Raw genomic sequence first — 20,833 nt, forward strand, 5'->3', positions numbered from 1 at the left:
GGGTATATACTCATATACTCATTCATCTCCGGCTCTTCTGATTCTTGATCTCTCAACTACCCTACCCAGCTTCTCAACCCCCAAACTCTAGAATGAGTTACTCCCTCACTATCCAGAAACAAACAAACAACCAAACAACCAAATGAACCACTCAATATTTAAAACCGCGGACTTTTATATTACAATTTACTTTGTAGTAGGTAAGTGCCTCCAAATATAGGATTGTCTACTAATCTACTAATTTAGATACATTGTCAGCTCACTTCTAACTTCCAAGTAGGCTCATCATAACAATCTTCCTGAATCATGATTAATACTTTAGATACATACAGAGACAGATAAATACAATAGTTTTGTTTAAATTACCTAAGTTACCCTACCTGGGTACTAGATATCATATAATCATCCATCTAGCAACTCAACTAGCGATAGTGCACCGCTATTTCTCTATTCTTCTTGCGCCATGTATCCAATCTCATCATACGCGCTGTTTCCTTATCTATCTAACGAGGAACCGAACGGGAGATCTGGAACGCTATGTTTATGGACAGGTCCAATCACAATTGAGGATTTTCAAAGAGAGGCATCAAGATAACTCAGCATCCAGGGAAATTGAAAATCACATGTACCATCACAATCATAATCACGATCAAAAGCATGAGCGAAAAGTGTTCACTGTGAACATACAATGTATATTCTTCCCAAGCACAATTATATGCTCTAATGTCAAGGCAAAAGGCCGACCTCTACTACTTGACCATGGTTGAAGAGCCAAGTAACGCCCGCTTTATAAAATTCATCCGTAAGCCCTTTATGTTGAAACTTTTCCCTTGTATATCCCCTTTATATGCCGTTGAAGGTCAAAATGCTTTTCCCCGGTATCATTGCAATCATTACTCATGTTGAAAGATTTAACCACAGCTCGCCTGTAAACAAAAAATGAAAACCCATATAAACATAATCTAGTATCTGTAGATCTCAGCCTTGAATGGTCCCTCAACCTCAAGTCCGAGGTACTCAGCTTGAACTGGGGTCAATTTGGACAACTCGGCGTTGACGTGTGCCAAATGGAGCTTGGCGACGGTCTCGTCCAAGATCTTTGGGAGAACGTAGACACCAACCTCGAGCTTTTGGGTCTTGCCGAACTCAACATACTTTTGGCCGAAAGCGGCATCCTCGCACTTGAACAACATGATTTGAGCAAGAACTTGGTTGGTGAAGGAGCAGGACATGACGAAGGAAGAGTGACCGGTGGCACATCCCAAGTTAACGAGACGACCCTCGGCTAGGAGGATGATGTGACGACCGTTCTTCATGAGGTATCTGTCGACTTGGGGCTTGATGTTTTGAACGCTGGCAGCGTTTGCCTTCAACCAGGCAACGTCAATCTCAATATCGAAGTGACCAATGTTGCAGACGATAGCATCATTTGGCATAGCCTCGAAGTGCTCACCAGTCAAGATGTCTCTGCATCCAGTGGTAGTAACGAAGATTTGACCTTGGGAAGCAGCCTTCTCCATTGGCATGACTTGGTATCCGGAGACGGCAGCTTGGAGAGCGTTGATAGGATCAATCTCAGTGACAATGACACGAGCACCCATTCCGTGGAGAGCCATAGCACATCCCTTTCCGACATCACCGAAACCGGCGACGACGGCGACCTTACCAGCAATCATGACATCGGTGGCACGCTTGATACCATCGACCAAAGATTCACGGCATCCGTACAAGTTGTCGAACTTGGACTTGGTGACGGAGTCGTTGACGTTGATAGCTGGGACAAGGAGACCCTTGTTCTTCAACATCTTGTACAAGTGGTGAACACCAGTGGTGGTCTCCTCAGAAACACCGTAGCAGTCCTTCAACATCTCTGGGTATTTGTTGTGTACGAGTTGAGTAAGATCTCCACCGTCATCGAGGATCAAGTTCAAGCTCTTGCCGTCCTTGAAGGCAACGAGTTGTTGTTCCAAACACCAGTTGTATTCCTCCTCGGTCTCACCCTTCCAGGCAAAGACTGGGACACCAGCGGCAGCAATGGCTGCAGCGGCGTGGTCTTGGGTGGAGAAAATGTTGCATGATGACCAGGTAACCTCAGCTCCGAGGAATGTGAGGGTCTCAATCAAGACAGCAGTTTGGATGGTCATGTGTAACTATAACAGCTTCGTTAGCCTTCGATTCAGATTGGTAAAGTAGCGAGAGAATACATACACATCCAGCAATACGGGCACCCTTCAAAGGTTGATCGGCAGCGTACTTCTCACGAGTGGCCATCAAACCTGGCATCTCATTCTCAGCGAGCTCGATTTCCTTGCGACCAAAGGCAGCAAGACTGAGGTCAGCGACCTGTAGGTATCCAAATTAGCACAAGGGAATCCGCCATTTCATAATGGGAGCTTTGGGAGCTTTATTTACCTTGAACTTGGATGCTGGGGCAGACATTTTTGGTGAGGGAAAGATGATATCGAGGGAGGTAGATACTGAAAGATAAGAGTCAGTTCAAAGTTTCGGGAGTATAGAAGAATAAGGGCGAAGGTTGGGATAGAGACGCCTTTTAATACTTACATTTGTTTTTAAGGGTGGAGATGAAAAGAAGAGGCGAGGTAGAGAAGAAGAGATGAAATGGGAGGATAAACTGAAAAACTTCGGGGGCCGTCGCTTCAACTAGTAATGGAGGGGTGAGAAGAAGGAATATTCAGCGCTAAGCTAAACAAGGTTAGATACATAATCCCTGAGTACCAAAACCCAACAATAGGAAACGTTTGACAAAGAGATAGATATTAGATATCACTGTTCGGTGGTCAAGACTTGCATTGTTGTAGAAATACTATTGGAGTTACATGAGTTGTTCAAAGGTAGCTGTACTGTACTCGCATGTAACATACAATAATCTATAATATTGAGTACAATAATAGTGAAAGAAAGAGCAGATTCTCGTCAATAGGTGAATAATCCTTATACTTTGCTGGCCATATCTTCTAGCAAGGTATCTGGGCAGAGGATCTAGCCGACCACCGTCGCTTCGGTAGTCGGCCAGCGTGGTGTCTAATAGGTATGTGTACTCCGTACGTGGTCGACAAAGAGATGAGGAACCACGGATTGTCATACCTATAGGTAGCTTCTACCCACATATCTATGATTGTTGGGTGAGGCGAACGATGGGAGCAAGATGAAAGAAGTCAAGTGAAGTGATAACTAAGTCAAAATTCAGGGTCGACATCAACATGGAATTTAAACTAGACATGTGGGTATCACTGATGGCAAATAGTAAAAGCCTGTAAGTGGGGTTGAGTTGCACGTTGGTGGGTGGACAATATCAAAAGTCCGTGCATTTTTTGGACGAATATACGAGATATCTATACATCCATAAGAAAAAAAGAGTTCTCAAGGTGTTGTCTATCGTTCCTTTTTTGGATCATGAATATGATCCCACATATTGACATATCCCTCTGAACGCCATGCCCATGCAAGAAATCCCTCATAAGTGCCCTAGCTAGCAACCTTAATGTCCCTACTACCAGCTGCATTACATACGTTTCTTTTTAGTTTTGTTCTGGTAAGAGGTTGCTCTTTACTGCAAACATCTTTCCGGTGATGCTGGCTGTGAATCCATCCACCTGTCTTGAATACTGCTCAACTTGTCGTGCGTTCAACATACCCTCCAATCTGCTTGGTTCTGTTGGGAGCTTGAAGAGTCTTTCCCACTCATCCTCAGGTAGAGGGGCGAGTTTCTGTGTAGCTCTAGTAGCATTCTCCGCTGTACGCTTTGCCTTCCATGCTGTGACCTTGGCTTGCTCACGAGTCAATTGCCTCTGGAAATATTGGAAGTTGTTAAGCTCAGTGTAGTGAGTTTCGATGCTATCCAAAAGCATATCACAGGTTCGCTCCAAATAAGGATCAATAGATAAGTCCAAGGATTCCATGTTAGGATAAAGAGGAGTTGGTGGTGTGTTTCGGTTGAGGTCTGCGAAACTTGCGGGGAAGTCAAGCTCCTTCTTTGGTAATTCGACTGGCATTTGGTGCAAGAAAGAGGTCAAAAGATGAGAGTTGTGGACGATAATAGGTAATTCGACCAAGATGTCTTTGTATGTGAGCTTCGACTTTTGCATGCTATCGTCTTGTTAGTATTGGCCTTGTAATTGCATATCTTGTGAACTTACTTCTCAGTGGTGAATTTGCCCTCCTTGTACGCGGCCATGAAGGTTGGGGAAAGTCTGAAAGCACGTAGACTCAAAGCACCTTGAGAACTTCTGCTGACATCGTGGACAAGCGCGACAGTTCTCTCATTTGGTTCCTTTTGGTAGAAGAATTGGTTTTCGATCAGGCTGGTGTTGATGAAATTTCCCATATTTGCACTCGTGTACCATCCAACATTGTTTGCATCGACATTAACTTCCTTCAACATCTTGATCATCTCATTCTGATAAATGACGTTCGCTTTCGATCTTGGAGCTGCGGCAGCGATGTTCGAGGCGGCCATGTGGTCATTTGGGTGGGAATCCGAGGCAGCAACGTCCGTCGTGGGGAATGGGAAAGAGTTTGTGATTTGGAGAGTTCCGTTCGAGTCCATGCCAACGATCGATCCGGTAGCTGTGGTTGGGTAGGTTGCGGCACAAGCCTTTACAATCTTCATAACAACCTGTATATCTCATTAGCCACAATTTTCGACGTCGTGCCTGTGATATAATCCATACCAATGCCTCAACTTGCACTGAGTGCAAAGACACCTCTTTGCTAGCAATATCCGCCATGATAAAATGTGATTGAAATTCGTGATCGTTCGATTACGAATAATTACTGGCAATATTTCGATAGGATCTGGCGCAAATTCGAAGAGTTCCGCGTCCAGTAGTCGTTGTCGCAAAAAGGTGGGTTATTTTTTGAGGATGGATTCTATTCATTTGTGTGCGAAGCCTTGGCGTTTTTTTTTGCACTAGCGATGACGGGAATCTTTAACCCCGCGCGAATCTTGTTCTTTCAACACAACACAATGTTGCTATTGTTCATCAAAGATATGTTCAACTTCCAGTCCAACATAGCGATCACAGTTATGAGGCATCCGAACAACTGCAATTAATACATATTGCAATCATAATACGGATTGCTGTCTATTCTATTGTGGTATCATGAAAACAAGCAAACTTCTAGGTAGTCTATAAAATCATAGGTATCTCCTTCTACGCCGTCCAGTGCAACTCCGATATTCATCCAATCGAGCCGAAGGGCAACTAGGCGTCCGAACACTTCAGACACGATATATACTTTATTTTTAGTCGACCCATTGTTCAATATCCCATCCTTTAACATCGTCCTTCACTAGGAGCCTTAATCGTTCGACTACAAGATTTGATCAGCATTTGCAACATGAACACCAGTTATAAGAAGATTGAGCTCACTTTTCCACTCTGTATACATATGTCTGGCTGCGTTGGCTGCAACTCGATGGTGTGGACCCACGCTACCAATCTTAGCATCTCGTGAACTACGCCAAACGCAAGTTGCAAGATTTCGTCCGTTCTTGTCAGGTACTCCGAACCAGTACCTAAAGACTGTCAGTTTATCTTCTGCATACACGGAATTCGTTAACCTACTTGAGAAATCCTCCACTCTCGGTCGCTTCGGCGTGGGCAGCTTTGTCAAGAGCACCAAGGTCAGAGTAATGGGCGACGGTTTCAGGTGGGACTTGAGATCTGAAGACAACGATGTAGAAAAATTCCTCCTTCCAGGTGTAATTGGAGGCTTCTGCCAGCTCTTGAAGAGAATCAATGACTTCTTGCCACTAAAATAAGTTTGGTTAGTGAACCTGAAATTTCAAGACTTGATTCGAGATATTGGAGAACATACATTGAAAGTATCAATATATGGTGCAGTTGCATAATCTTCTCTCAGACATTTCAATTCAACAAGGGCTCTAGCAAGCAATTGATTTGGCGTATCCAATGTATCGAGATCTAGTAGATGAGGTTTTTCGTCGTATGGACTGACCACCAAGTATCTATCCCCGTCCAAGCTAATTTTCTTGCTGCTTGAAACAGGATATGTCAGTTCAGTTGAAGATTCGAGTGCATTGGAAAGTTCATGGCGTTCAAGATTGTTGAAAGGTAGAGTAGGAGATGTAACAACGGCCATGATGTATGGAAGTATCGAAATTCTAGGTCTGATCAATTTTAGGTAATTGTATAGGAAGAGGAGTTGAGATCGGAGAGGATATTCTGATGATTGAAGAAAGGGAACAATTTTAATGTCTTCCAGACTATACTGGAACGAACCCACCGGAAAGTCAAAGATATAAGAATTGGGAGGAAAAGATGAGTCCAGGAAGGAGCGTCCAGGACGCAATCGCCCAAAAAGATACCTCGACATGGTTTTGGATCAATAATATTCACATTTAATTATTTTTGCGGGGGTGTCGGCCGTTAAATGACTCAGGATGGTACGAAACATGGTCGCTATTGCGCCATACTCGGGTGCTGAAGATAATCACGCCTTTCTTTGTTTCTATTGTAAAATCAGGGGAAACAAAAATAGCCCTATGTAGAACAAAGATATATATCAACACTACACGCGGGCATCAAAGATTTCATAGCATTGTGAATGGAGTTTATTTTGGGAGCCTCATGTTTATTATTTTAAGTCGAAATTTTTAACGCCATGTCACCCAAAACGGTGAATAGTAACTGCAACCTATTGCAAGCAGACTTGTCCGCGTTGCCAATTCTCCAGTGTCTTCATCAGAGTTTTGGTACCTTGCATCAAACTCTACCGGTCAATTCTACTTGATTAGAGAAGATTTAGAGTTCCAGAGATTACTCAGACAGGGAAACCTAATCTAGACGCTTGAGCTGCAACGTTTGACCTCCCAATAACCGGTGATAGATAGGTACTCAATCAGCAAAGCGGTTCGTTTAAATTCATCTTCATTCCACTAGCACTATTTTCAATCGAAACTTGGATGGCTTCTTCTCGGTGATGAGATAAAGATTCATTCGAAGTTCTGTGTGGTCAGACTGTATTATACTTCTTTGTGCACGTTTCAATATCTTTGACACTTCTCCGTTTGACTCGAACGGGTCGATTTGCCTATGTGGAGTTTAGAAAGACATCTTCTCTTTGCAAGATGATCAGCATCAATTCTAAAGTTTGCTTGCTCTACATTTACAGATCTCCTTACACTACTATCACTATCAATAGCTTAGCCTATGTGCCTACCCGAAGACAATCACTACTGTCGACAGCTGGAGATTCCATCGAACTGATAAACTTTCCATTAATCCGTATAGAAGTGAAAGTAAAATTATATGTTAATATCATGTATGATTGTTTCCATCAAGTCGAACATCGCATATGCTTGGCGATATTAGAATATTGCAAGCGCACGCACATGAAGGGGAAGGGACATAGGAGGATAATAGACCGCAGAACTCTGATTGTCCACATGAACTAAATATAATCTTGAGCGTAATCTTTTTATCCCATTATCTTTCTATCGTACATATACATGAGGGACTCTGTCGAAAATGCCTGTGGCATTGTAGACGCATTGGGGCCGCCGTCCCCAGATTATTGAACCTTCGTCTTAACCTTTAGGCTCCCGTCGATCTCCCAGCCAGACTCTTCCACTTTCATAAGACCCTAAATAGAGGCCGCTTCCCAATGCCGTCCAGCCGGCTCTTAAAAGAGCACCCCGAAACAATCCTTTCATTCCAGCTTCCGCAATTACTTCCCGAGCAATAGTGAGACTACCTTTTTTCTTCCCTCCAAGGATATCAATCGACTGACCTCTTTTCTTGGCTTCCTCTATCTTCTTCATTGCCTCGCTCTCAGAATTTTCTCCTGCTGCTGCAAGCATAATCCGGGTCTTCACTACATCAACAGGTGTTGTGATTACAGCTGCAATAGATCCGGCACTTCCAGCGCTAACTGCTGTTATTGTTGCTGTCTCGAGCAATGAACCGGTCATCGTTCCATTTTGCCTCCGGTAGTTCTTAATCGATTCTTTCATGTGCTCAAACATAGGAAATTGCATTGCGGTGAATGGTAGGTTCCGGGCAGCTAATGCCGTGTATCCTGTGAACAATTGCGAAGGTCTCTTGAATTTCTTCAATGCCTGCACAGTAACAGAAGCTCCAGATGTTGAGGAGTGAGTTGGCCGACGAATCATTTGTGCATTCTGTTTCAATACCTCCGCAGGAGTCAGTATAAAGCATGATACCAGTTCAGCGACAGCCGAAGCTGCGCTGTGCACAAAAGGTTGGGGTATCAGTGGCGCATTGTTGCTACCGAAGCTTGTATTTGCTTTGGTGAGAACGGATTTTATTCCCTCATATGTGGTGAAGAATGCTCCTGCTGTGAATCATTAATATAGCAGTAGATTCAAGGTCTTGAGAGCTCATACATGAAGGCATAGTCACCAAAATTACAGGTCCGACTCCTTGATATAAACCTCGGAACAGTAAACCACGATTGATAGCTTGTTTCGATGCATCATAGTAGATCTTTTTGTAATCTGGACTTTGAAATCGGGTCTTAAGAGTATCCAAAGGGTATACCAGAAGGTCAACAGCTACCGCTGCAAACGCTCCCGCCTGTGAGTTGTGTTAAAAATGTGATCAAAACATTCCAGATCAGAGATTTTTATGAAGCAAAAATTGCAGTACAATCCCCCAATGAAATCGAAAAATGGACAGCTTGAAAGTACTTGGTGCTTTACCACTGGAATTATTGTATTTCTTTCCCTTGGCTCACCGGGTGCCAATTGGAAACCATATGGAGGGGTGATATTCCCAAGCAAACACTTGCTTGCTTTCGCTGTTACAAGTTTTCATGAGCCAAACAAACTTACAAGAAGAACATCTATATGTGAATTCGACATTTGAAATCATATTGAAGAAAATGAAAGATTTCAATAAGAAATGTTGGAAGGAAACGAGACATAGACCCCTCCAACCATCGTCATAGAAGGGAGCTTTATCGGACGCTAAGATATGATGTATTGTAATCAAAAAGAAAGTTGAGCTCTCGCCTCAGCTTCATTTGGCCACTCAGCACTTGAGCAAGCAAAATCAATTTTGCAGATAAACCACATATAATAAAACTACCCTGTTTAATTTGATTATTCTCACACTGGCGAACTGGTTTTGGTCAACAACCTCTCGAGCTGAGGTTAGAAAGACAGCTCCCCGAGGAACAATGGCGGAACCTGCTCCAATACCACAATCATTGACTCCCCAGTTTTGTTTCTCAACAGTTGCGCTGAGAGGTATTTCAATGTCTATTCTAATATTATGCAAAACTAGGACTAACACTTTACAGATTTCCTTCGTATATCTCGCGCCTCAATTGACGATAGCATAACACAAAATCTCAATGCGCTCGTAACACCTTCGAGGGAAGGATTTGACCCCTCGTCTACTTCGATCCGCAATCCTCGACACCCTCACTCAAAACAAATATCTTCCACTGCATGTCAGAGTTTCAAGAAATCGGTTCTATTCTCCTCGTGGCAGACAAGATCAGATGTGCTTAATTATTGCGCTTCTGTTGCTACGAGTCCGGACCCCGATGATCCGGATCTGCTAGAAAGACAGGTTGAGAGTGCGAGAGACAGGGAGAGGGTGGTGGATGAGAGGTTAGATCCTTATTCTGCGAGATTCTTCCCGAAAGAGGCGCGGACAGAGAGGTTGGCTGCTATTGTGAGGCAAGAAAGAGGGGTGGAAAATATTGTGAGGGCGAGGAGTTGGGGGTTAGTAAGGGAGAGATGTGGCGGAGATTCGGAGAGCTGGGAGGAAGCTATGGATCAGTGGAGGAAGAGTCGGGAAAGACCTCAGTGAGATGGCAGTGTGCATTTGGATGTTTACGTGCAAGATTGCACAGGAGCGGGAGTTTGTGGGGGGATTCGGGAAATTATACACAGAGGATTAAATGACTACGGATGGACATATTTGAGAAGCTTGTATGAGTGTATGAGAAACAATAGAAAGAATCAACTCCCACTAATTTAAAGTATAACACATGCATATCTCACACCACAGCACGAGAGCAAAACACGAGATGCCTAGTTGTTGGGAATAACATAAATCACAAATCATACAAAATGCTTCAAATTTAGACGCTTTCTAATAGTAACCCAAACACCAAATAGAGAAAGCAATTAATTAGACTTGCATTACATTGCACTAGTAATCTATCTCAATGTCTACTACTAGGTAGTCTAATAAGTACTATTTTAGTGAGAGCACAGCATATTTGAAAGCGGATATGAAATTCGCCCGGAAAATAGCCGGAACTTTCCACCATTGCAACCTCGAAAGTTCAGTAGAACTTATTAATACACAACCCCTCCAAACCCTACAACTTCCCAACAGAGCAGGAAACTTCCCACCTCTGAGACGGAACATACAGTTCAGGACTTTTCAATCATTGTCAAGGCCTTTGATACAATATCGAGACTTTTTAAAAGGTCACCACAGTATTGTAAATCCTGACATCAGAATCACAGAACGATCTTTAAACTCCCCACGCTGTTGAATAGCTTTTCTGGCAAACGCAATTGAGCAGCCATGCCACAACCTTTATCGTCGAAAGAGTCCTCACTCTTTAGGACCGTGGTTCGAAACTATGAGGATAAGCAGTACAAGAAAGGTGCGCTACATATGACAGCTTCTTCACAGGCGCCAACTTACAATCCACAGGTTTGAAAGCTGCCGACCAGATTCTAAAAAAGAACCCTAAACATGGAGATACTTTGGCTATGAAAGCTTTGATTCTAAACTCTCAAGGGAAATCCGATGAAGCTTTTGCGCTTGCAAAAGTGGCCCTCCAATGCGACTTCAAATCACACGTCTGCTGGCACGTTTACGGACTGCTCTATCGCGCCGCTAAAAACTTTGAAGAAGCTATCAAAGCATACAAATTTGCTCTGAAACTAGAACCAGATTCGCAGCAGATCCAGAGAGATTTGGCACTTTTACAAGTACAAATGCGTGATTATGCGGGCTATCTTGTTAGTCGCAAAGCTATGCTAACTGCTAGATCGACCAGTCGACAAAGCTGGACTGCTTTAGCTGTGGCATACCATCTAAATGGCGAATTGGCAGAAGCGGAGAGAACTTTAACCACCTACGAGGGAACCTTGAAGAATCCACCCTCCAAACTCGATTTCGAGAACTCGGAAGCTGTTATGTACAAAATTACGTTAATCGCAGAACAAGGTGATATCAAGAGAGCTTTGGAATGTCTGGAATCGGATGGGAAGCACAATCTCGACCGGCTGGCTGTTATGGAGCTAAAGGCAAAATACTTGTTCGAGCTTGGACGAAAGGAGGAGGCCGTAAAGGCATATCGTGCACTGGTGGACCGCAACCAGGAATTCAAAACCTACTATGATTCCTTAATCCAGGCTATGGAGATCGACCCAACCGATTTGAAGGCTCGCAAAGCTGTTTACGATGAATATGCAGAGAAATACCCACGATGTGACGCTGCGCGCCGGTTACCGTTGGATTTCTTAGCAGGCGAGGAATTTAAAGAGGCCGCAGACAAGTACATTCACCGTATGCTGGATAAGGGGGTTCCATCTACATTCGCAAACCTGAAGCATCTGTATGCCGATACATCTAAAAAGGAAATCTTGCCGTCTATCGTTCAACAATATATTGAGAGTGGGAAGAGTGAAGAAAGTTCGGAACCGAAGAGAAACGGTGACACATCGAAGGGCAACTCTTCGGCTTACTACTTCCTCGCACAACACTACAACTATTATTTGAGCCGCGATCTCGACAAGGCTTTGGGGTATATTGAGAAAGCTATCGAATTAGAACCCAAGAGCGTAGATTTCCATATGACAAAAGCGCGTATATTTAAGCATCAAGGAAACACCCAAAAAGCCTCTGAGATCATGGAACAAGCTCGCAGTCTCGACACTAGGGATCGTCACATCAACACTAAGGCTGCCAAGTATCAACTTAGAAATGATGAGAACGAAAACGCCTTGAAGACTATGGGTATGTTCACAAGAGCCGAGACTGTGGGTGGACCGCTAGCAGATCTTCATGATATGCAATGTGTCTGGTTCTTGACAGAGGACGGAGAGTCTTATGCTCGCCAAAATAAAATCGGCTTGGCTCTTAAGAGATTCACGGCAGTTTACAACATTTTTGATGTCTGGTATGAAGATCAGTTCGATTTCCATTCTTTCTTCTTACGTAAGGGTCAAATTAGAGCCTATGTAGATATGATGAAGTGGGAAGATAAAATTAGAGAACACCCCTTTTATAGCCGAGCAGCTCTTTCGGCAGTCAAAGTCTATCTTTCGATGCATGACAAGCCAACATCAAACGGAGCCAACGGATCTGCAGAAGAATCCGAGGCAGATGCTCTGGAACGCAAGAAGGCAGCAAAGAAGGCGAGAAAGGAAGCAGAGCGTCTGGAAAAAGAAGCTTTGGCAAAGAAAAATGAACCCAACAAGCCAGTGAAGGATCAAGATGGGGAAGTGAAGAAGAAGGATGATGATCCTAATGGAGAGAAACTGGCGGAGACGAAGGAACCGTTGGTTGATGCTATGAAGTTTTTGAGCCCGTTATTGCAGTTCAGTCCTAAGAATATTGAGGCGCAAATTCTGGGATTTGAGGTATTTGTTCGTAGACGTAAGTTCCCTCTTTAATATTGATTTAGCGTGTCACATTTTGGGTCCGCTTCCTAACATACCAAATAGAGAAATACCTCCTCGCGCTCAAATGTCTCATGGCAGCATCGGCTATCGACAAGGAGAATGAACGTGTAAAAGAGCAGAAGATTCGCTTCAAGAAGGTCGTGGAATCGGAACTTGAGGGAACTGATGCTAAGGTTGTGGAGATCATCAAGGAGGAGTTTGCTAAGTTGTGAGGGGAACCATCTTCTGATTGGTGTGGCGAACGGCAGCATTGCGAGATTTACAGGGTATAAAAGCTTTTCTATATAGTACTTCGAGGTTTCTCAAACGACTTAGCGTCATGGATTGAAGGCACAGCATAGCATGGCTCTTCAAAGTTGATGGACTTTGAGAGTCTTTCATGATCCAACTTCTCTTTCATCATTGGCATTGGTTCATGGTAGGAAGGATTGGGAAGAAATAAAAAGAGAGGAATATGAAGGAAAATGAATTCATCGATGGATTGATAGATAAAAGTTTGCCTACCTATTTTAGGTATTACGTCAGCTCTTCTCTATTCTACCTATCATAGATCTGTGGGCAATATCATGATTGGAGGATGATGAAGCAATGGAAGAATATCGATTTGGGTGATGATATCCGCTCTTTGTAGATGGTAGAAAGAATCAAATCAATCTTGAATCAAGACCAATATGCTCAGACTACCTACCCGAGCTACCTTATTTGCATACTAGGTATGTAGATGTATAACCTGGGGGCTAACCGGAGAGGTGTATCTTGTCCTTTCTTCGTATTGACTCGGGGGGTTTTTAGGACATGTAATTAAGATTATATTGGTACTCGTTCTATATATGATTCCACCGTTGTAAGATCCATTATCTATTAAATATCATTCCACACTCTTCATTGTTGTATATCATGGTTCTTATCAGATCAATTCCTCGGTAAATGCTCGTATAAATGTCATTCAGCATTCTTCAGTAAACCTGCGGCTATTAATGCCTAAGGCTTTCAATACAGCTGCCGAACTCCAAGATATCCGGTACCCCCAAAATAAATTAAAATAGAGATGAATTAAGCAAGTTCGCGTCAAGTCAAATCCAACCGCGTCCATCATTTCTGTGCATCCTACAACCTTAAAATACATAATCCCTTACCCCAACTAATTCTACAATTCTGGAAACAATCCAACAAATATTTGCTTTGTGAATATCTTCACAAATTATTCTATGGTAACATTATCTGTTCGTCTGCCTTTTATCAACTTTATTTGTTGCGTTTGCGACGTCAACCAACCATCAAAGGCTTATACACCTTGTACCGAGATCTCTGAATTTGACTTCAAGATGGTCTCCGCCAGGAAGCGTGGAAGGCAGGAGATGGAAGCCAGTGAGCTTCCAAGAGAACCAAGTATGATTGATCGACTTCGAAATATGTGGGAATTTGCAAATCTTGCGCAATGGATTTTCATTTTTGGCAGGACGGTCAAAATCGATGAGAATATTGGAATCGAGGTATTACATCAGCCTTCCTTCTAGCCTTATCCAAATGCTACTTCAATACTAACTACCTGTCTCAACATGATAGGAACTGGAGATGGAATGTTTGAAAACACACTCGACTGTTCTGCCAGAGCTTGGTCTTGCTCTATTGAAGTTTGTTTCTGCTCATCGAGGGCTCACGTAAGTCAACTCATAGGATCCCTTTATTAAACAACGTAGCCTTGGCTTACTAAATCCAACAGTCCTGAGATCTTCGATGAATATACAAGAAGGCAATATGTTGCCAAAGCACCCGAGCGCAATCCATTTGGTACTGAAGAGGAACCCGCCAAGTTCACAGAATTCGATGCTTTTACTAAGGTAAGCACCTGTCGAGCTATACTTCACCGAGCTTTGTTAATGGTTATTGTAGATTCGAGTTTTACAGCAACTTACTCAATGGGCCATGATCAGTCCAGACCGTATTCGTGAGAGGATGGAAGAAACCAAGGACATCGAACAGACCTCATGGGTAAGCAAGTATCGATTTATTTCAATGACCAACATTACTAACTTCTTGGACACAGCGCATCGAACCTTGTGGATGGGACTCGGATGATCGCGAATACTTTGTTCTAGACGACAATCGATTATATCGTCGTACTGAAGCTCCACCACCACCACCTCCAGCTCCAGCATACAAAAAGAATTCAAAGAAAGGCAAGGCGGCTGCAAGAGCAAGCAAACGAAGGAAGACAACAGACACAATCGACAGTGAAGCCGAAGCATCGGTAGAACCACAGGTGGAAGAAAAGGTGGACGATGGGTTTGGTGGCGCAAAATGGGAATGCATTGCTGTTTCGTTTGAAGAGTTTACCGCATTCGCAGCGTCAATGGAGAAAACTCGGGATCCAAATGAGAAAATATTACGAAAACGCATTGTCGATGATGTATTACCACTCTTGGAAAAGCAAGAAGAAGCTCGAAAGCGCAAAGAAGCACAAAAGCAGCGCGAGTTGATCAATATCGAAAAATTGGCTACAGCCAAGAGATCTAGTAGAATCGCTGGTAAGATGGAGCAACAGAAGCAGGAAGAAGAAACCAGAGAGGCGGAACGCAAAAGACAACAAGATTTAGCAATGGCAAAGAAAGAACAACAAAAATGGCTTAAGCTGGAGAAAGAAAGAGAATCACGAATGATGACTAGGGAACAAAGAGTAAAGGAAAGAGAAGCACGTCGCATCCTCCATGAAGACGAATTGGCCAATCTTTCTGAGGATAGTAGGAAGGTTGGATCGGGTGAAGGTCGTCTTTCGGAACGTCATCTGAAGGCCGAGATTGAAAAGAAGAAGCAGGCGCTCGAACAACTTAACGAAGAAGATGATTGGATCTTTGACTGTATCTGTGGCGCTTATGGGCAGATTGATGATGGGACCCACAGTATTGCATGCGAAAAATGCAACATTTGGCAGCATAGTAAGTGCGTTGGAGTCAGTGAAGCTGAGGCTGATAGCGAGGACTTTGTATTCATATGCACGACTTGTAAACGTCGTGCTGAGGAAGCAGAGAAAGCAAAAACTCAACCACCGATGAAGATTAAGCTTGGTCGACCTGGATCTTCTTCCTCTTTAGTGGCACCCAAACAAAATGGCGTTCCTAGTATAGATAATGGAGCGATGCCAAATGGTAGCCTATCGTCAACTCCAGCTTCACCACAAAAAGCAGCACCTCAACTACATTTATTTTCTACAACCAATGGAGGACATAAGTCAACACAATCAGCAAAGGGTTCTTCACCTCGGTCACAGAATAAACCGCCACCTATTCTACCACCAAAGTTTATGAACAGGAATGAGCGCGCAGGTTCTCCAATCGGCAAGTCCGATATTAGACCATCCATTGAAACTCCCATTGGAGAAAGTCCATCTTTATCGCGATACAATGGTTTGGGTAACAGTAATCCTTTTTCCTCTCCCGCTCCCCACAGTCCAACTTCTCTCCCACCCCCAAAGAACTTGACTACCAATGGCGCGGCTCGGTACAACCAGTCCCCTTCAAAGCCTCAAAGCTCGCCAATATCTTCACCTATCCAACAACATGCGGATTTGCCAAATCTCAAAAATAATGGAGATGTGCCAGTTCAACCCCTTAATGGTTTTCACAAAGAGCACAACGATCGTCGAAGTTCATTCAACTTTTCATCCCCTCTTGCAGGAGTTCCTGTATTGACACCATCTCAAAAGAATGGACCGATACCAAGTTCATCCTTTGACCACAATGGGCATGCCGCAACGCCAAGTGGAGCCTCACGGTTTAATATGATAACCGCATCATCCCCAGGATTAGATCAAGATCCACTTGATCCAGGTCATGCATCGGCTCTTCCATCTTCGATCAGTGGAATTTCTCCTACAAAACATTCTCCCCCGCGTCCAGCATCAAATGGCTCAACAACGCCGGCCATTCTCCCCCCAGTTGCTCCATTATCACCGAGTCCAAGATCACAAAATCTTGCTCCGCCCGTAAAGCCTTCAGAGCCACAATTGAGTCAAAATACAGCTCACTAAATACCGTGATTATGGATCACCACAATATTCGGTGCTTTACAGGGTTTGATTCTCGCCCTCTAGTTGAATAGTCATCATTGCCTCTGCCTTTGAACACAATTTAGGTTCTCGTTTTTCCCTTTCCTGCAATTGTCGATTATCCTCGATCTTGCAGTGTACCAACCTCATATGGAATTTACTTTTGCGAGATTTACGCGAGCATAATCTCATTCTTCTCCTTGTATTACAATTTTGTTTGTGACTGGCGTTGGAATGGAGAATTAGAAGGGAATAAAATGGCGAATTTACGTATCACGAGGATGAGGAATGGGATACATCGTTCTAGGTGTGCGAATGGATGTATGAGTGTTGATGGATAGATGCATTTTTGCAGAGTCATCTTTGACTCTGGCTTTGGGAAATAGGACTTGTATTATGTTGAGAAGTGGCAAATATGTTTTGGAGGAGGAAACTGATTCGGTGGGTTGGTAGTTGTGAGCGAAACCACTTGGTTGCATGAAATGTGAGATGGGATGAGATGAGATTACAAAATATCAATTGTATTTTATATTTTAAATATTAGTATATTTATGAGTGACTGATTCTTGATTTGTGTAATGTGTGATGTGTGGGGTGTGCTTGATGGATAGACATAGTGGGGAACAATATGATTTGACTTGGATTCGAAAGTTTTCATCAAATTAAGTAGGTACATTTGAGCTGGTCAAGTGGCATTTCTCCTTCCTCGTTATCCTACCTACTATATGTTTCCTTCATATAAGCTATCTAATGTCCAATCTGATATCCATAACTCCAATCTCATCTATTTACCTGTTACCTCGGGTTCGAATTGCTTCAGATAGTAAATGGAATTGAATTGATTCTTAATGGAAGAGCCGATTGGTTTGATGGCTTTGATGTCTATGATGATTAGTTGGTTGATTGATAGATTTTAAGTTGAGTTGGGTTGGGTTGGATTGAGTTGGGTTTGATTGGGTTTGATTGGGTTTGGTTGGGAGAGAGTTGGGAGTGAAGTGGTGGGAAATGACGATGTGGAAAGTTGAAAAGGCTGGAGAAGCTGGAGGAGGTGGAAGGAAGGAAGGAAGCGATGGAGAAGGTGGAAGGAATAGTATGTGGTGAGGGTATGATGTGGTGAGGAAGTGGAAGGGAAAGGAAAAGAGAAGGGAAAGGGAAAGGGAAAGAGTGTAGGATGTTCCTTTCGTTATGTTTTTATTATACTTTGATTCTTGAATGGATGAATAGATATCTTTTCGCTATGAAGGATTTGATTATTGAATTGGATTCTATCTGATTAGATGGGCAAGAGATATATCTATATATGCAAACAAACTCATCGTTCGTACAGCATGTATTTCTGTCTATTTATTTATCTAACGTGGTTTATCATCGAATGACCTATATTATTGAGTGACCCATTTTCACCTCAATTTACACTTTCAAACCCATATTATTCAACAATAATTAAATCAATTAATTGAAATTATTAAGAATCTAATAATTTAGGATCTATTATATTATTTTGATAGGTTTTTATATTATATTTTGTCTTTCTATTATTTATTATAATATCAATTAGAAAATACTTCCTTATTAGAATTCCCCTCTTTTTAATATTCATTATATTAAATCTAAATATCAACCTTTTATTAAAATAATATATTAAAAGCCTCTTATTTAATAAGCACTTTTTCTTAATATAATTAAGTTTTTTTTATATATCGATATTTATTTAATACCTTATTTACTATTCGAAATATATAATTCTTTATATTTAAAAGTATATTCTTATAAGCTAATCTTTTTATACCCTTAACTAAAATTAGTATAATTTTGAATATAAATATAGAAAAGCTTAATTGATAATAAATTATTTGAGATTTAATTAATACTAATTAAGAAAAAGCTTTTATTGAGTTGTAAAGGATTTAAGAAATCTATTAATCTAAATCGAAAAAAGGGGGGGTAGATATATAAATTTGAATATCTAATTTTGAGAATATAGCTTTAGAATTAAATAAAATTAAACCTGTTTTTCGAAATTCTAATTTTATATTTTGAAAAGTAATTGATTTTTTATATATAATTTTAAAAGCTATAAAGAATTCAATCTTTAAAATATAATTAATATATACTTTAATAAATCCATCAATTTGACCATTATATAAATGTTTTAAATTACTAAAATAATCAATATCAAATAATTGAGTTAAATAACTTGAATATAATAATAAATATAAATATATAATATTGTTCTCTTTATAGTATATTTGAAAAGCTATTAATTTGTAACTTTCATACCCATTTAATATCAATATTCGATATTTACTCTTTTTTTGATTCTTAATATACTTATTAAAATGTTTTAATCATTTTAAATCTATCTTATTATTCGTTCACCCATTAAATATAAATTTAATAGTTTATTCCATAGAAAGATTCATTTTAATATACTAATTGGAGAAATGAACTTGTTCTTGAACTACTAGAAATAAAGGAATAATTTTACCCTCTTTATTTCTATATATTATTGCTATAGCCTATTCTCGATTACCTAACTATACTATCTTGTTTCTACTATTTTGTTTAATATTAATTACTATTATTATTATATATATAATTCTCATTATAAAGCTTGTTTCATTGAAATTATAGAAATCTTTATTCAAAATATTATATTTCGCTTATATATTCATAACTAATCGAAATTACTTTTCAAAAAGTTTAGAATCCTTATAAAAAGCTCTTTGAAAGTTATAAATATAATTAAAACACATCTTTAATTCGATTCGATACTTTACAAATCGATATACTTAAAGCTTCCCAATATATTTTACATTTTTTAATTTAAGAATATTATTCATTATATCTTCTATATTCTTTAATTTAAATGGAAATCCTTTTAAATCTATATCAAGTATATATTAAACAATCACTTCTTCTTTTAATTCTATAATCTTATAATAATTCATCTAAGTTCTATATAAAGAGATAAATCTTTCATTTTATATCAAAGAGTTATATAAGGAATATTATAGAGTATAATAACTTTTCGAATATTTAATTTTTTATCTTTATAAATAGTTTTGATAATAAGGAGTATATAAGCTTCTTGATTATTCAAATTCATTATAGGTTGTTAATAAAATATATATTGAAAGAGATAGATATAAATTGAAATGAAAGTGGGCCACTTGATGATATGGGCCACTCGATGATAAACCACGTTATCTATTTATCTATCTATCTATCTATCTATCTATTTATCTATCCTCTACTCTAGACTCTTATCATCATGCATACACGAAAGGTCATCATCAGAATATGAGCAATCTCGAGAGTAAGAATCTTTAGTTTGGAAGGAAAATAGGAGATTTGTAAAAGATGTTGTGGAAATGGTCAAATCCCGCATATTATTTTTTCCGCTGCGAATAGGGGAAAGGGCGGTAGAGAGGGTGGATGGATGGGTATATTGATAGAGTAGTATAGTAGTATAGTTATTCTTCTTGTGAAATCTGAATAATACGTGGAGTGAGTGGAGATTTTAGCCTCTAGACGAGGAAGTGAAGATGACTGTGAGGGATTTTCGCGATGGTATATGGTATATGGATGCTGCTTATTTATACTTGATAATGGATGGGTATAAAGAAATCGGGGATTGGCTGGCTGTAGTTGGGGTTTACTGGCTATCTATTCGTGTCGATACATCTCTGCGTTTGCAAGTTGGCTTCTATCCATTTCTGAGTCCCATCCATGTCTCGTGTTTGCAGGGAGTAAGTGGAATTCTTATTTGAGTTAGACGAATAATAATATTTTGCCCAACTCCAAAATGTCAAAAAAAGTAGGTGAACAATCAAACATACATCAATCACCAATACATCACATCTCAAAACACCCAACAAAAAGGGGGACAATCTGGCATGGAAACCTCCCCCCCCTCTCTGAAAAATACAAAATAAAGGAGATAAAAAAGTAAAACATACAACAGTAGGGATTCGCTGGTGGTCACCCACCCAACTACTAATCTACCGATCTGAAGCTTGTGTATGGCAGAGCGGACGGGATGCCCAATTCTCTTCAGTCTATGGTCGTATGTGATGGAAGCATGATTTAATAGGAACATATTTGAGGGAAAGATGGGG

The 20,833-nt window shown here is 40.8% G+C and overlaps 7 protein-coding genes across 7 annotated transcripts; 3 read left to right on the plus strand and 4 right to left on the minus strand.

The window, feature by feature from the left end:
* Positions 1–592: 592 nt before the first annotated feature.
* On the minus strand, positions 593–2,695 carry EAF01_001938 (uncharacterized protein). The gene is made up of 4 exons (XM_038910188.1): positions 2,563–2,695; positions 2,413–2,477; positions 2,209–2,343; positions 593–2,150 (listed from the first exon to the last, which is right to left on the minus strand). The coding sequence occupies exons 2-4, from the start codon at positions 2,437–2,439 to the stop codon at positions 963–965; spliced, it is 1,350 nt and encodes a 449-aa protein (XP_038775000.1). The 5' UTR covers positions 2,440–2,477; positions 2,563–2,695; the 3' UTR covers positions 593–962.
* An 844-nt stretch (positions 2,696–3,539) lies between these two features.
* Positions 3,540–4,748, minus strand: EAF01_001939 (uncharacterized protein; the record flags this gene model as incomplete). Its single annotated transcript, XM_038910189.1, has 3 exons — positions 3,540–4,107; positions 4,158–4,636; positions 4,692–4,748. 3 exons carry the CDS (start codon positions 4,746–4,748, stop codon positions 3,540–3,542), a joined length of 1,104 nt encoding a protein of 367 aa, XP_038775001.1.
* Positions 4,749–5,266: 518 nt separating this feature from the next.
* Positions 5,267–6,126, minus strand: EAF01_001940 (uncharacterized protein; the record flags this gene model as incomplete). The annotated part of the gene is made up of 4 exons (XM_038910190.1): positions 5,267–5,334; positions 5,394–5,539; positions 5,589–5,776; positions 5,842–6,126. The coding sequence occupies 4 exons, from the start codon at positions 6,124–6,126 to the stop codon at positions 5,267–5,269; spliced, it is 687 nt and encodes a 228-aa protein (XP_038775002.1).
* Positions 6,127–7,573: 1,447 nt separating this feature from the next.
* On the minus strand, positions 7,574–8,869 carry EAF01_001941 (uncharacterized protein; the record flags this gene model as incomplete). Its single annotated transcript, XM_038910191.1, has 3 exons — positions 7,574–8,343; positions 8,393–8,582; positions 8,840–8,869. 3 exons carry the CDS (start codon positions 8,867–8,869, stop codon positions 7,574–7,576), a joined length of 990 nt encoding a protein of 329 aa, XP_038775003.1.
* A 317-nt stretch (positions 8,870–9,186) lies between these two features.
* EAF01_001942 (uncharacterized protein) lies at positions 9,187–9,827 on the plus strand (the record flags this gene model as incomplete). The annotated part of the gene is made up of 2 exons (XM_038910192.1): positions 9,187–9,256; positions 9,310–9,827. The coding sequence occupies 2 exons, from the start codon at positions 9,187–9,189 to the stop codon at positions 9,825–9,827; spliced, it is 588 nt and encodes a 195-aa protein (XP_038775004.1).
* A 729-nt stretch (positions 9,828–10,556) lies between these two features.
* Positions 10,557–12,879, plus strand: EAF01_001943 (uncharacterized protein; the record flags this gene model as incomplete). Its single annotated transcript, XM_038910193.1, has 3 exons — positions 10,557–10,638; positions 10,689–12,641; positions 12,710–12,879. 3 exons carry the CDS (start codon positions 10,557–10,559, stop codon positions 12,877–12,879), a joined length of 2,205 nt encoding a protein of 734 aa, XP_038775005.1.
* A 1,113-nt stretch (positions 12,880–13,992) lies between these two features.
* Positions 13,993–16,694, plus strand: EAF01_001944 (uncharacterized protein; the record flags this gene model as incomplete). Its single annotated transcript, XM_038910194.1, has 5 exons — positions 13,993–14,160; positions 14,234–14,328; positions 14,391–14,508; positions 14,561–14,659; positions 14,715–16,694. 5 exons carry the CDS (start codon positions 13,993–13,995, stop codon positions 16,692–16,694), a joined length of 2,460 nt encoding a protein of 819 aa, XP_038775006.1.
* Between the last annotated feature and the right edge of the window lie 4,139 nt (positions 16,695–20,833).

Source organism: Botrytis porri (assembly GCF_014898465.1).
Source record: "Botrytis porri strain MUCL 3234 chromosome Unknown BPOR_002, whole genome shotgun sequence".
Taxonomy (NCBI): domain Eukaryota; kingdom Fungi; phylum Ascomycota; class Leotiomycetes; order Helotiales; family Sclerotiniaceae; genus Botrytis; species Botrytis porri.

Excerpts from the sequence above, each read along its gene's own strand:
- EAF01_001938 (XM_038910188.1), bottom strand. The coding sequence starts at position 2,439 with ATGTCTGCCCCAGCATCCAAGTTCAAG. Across the intron at positions 2,344-2,412 it reads CCCCAGCATCCAAGTTCAAG|GTCGCTGACCTCAGTCTTGC; the intron begins GTAAATAAAGCT and ends GGATACCTACAG. Across the intron at positions 2,151-2,208 it reads GTGCCCGTATTGCTGGATGT|TTACACATGACCATCCAAAC; the intron begins GTATGTATTCTC and ends AAGCTGTTATAG.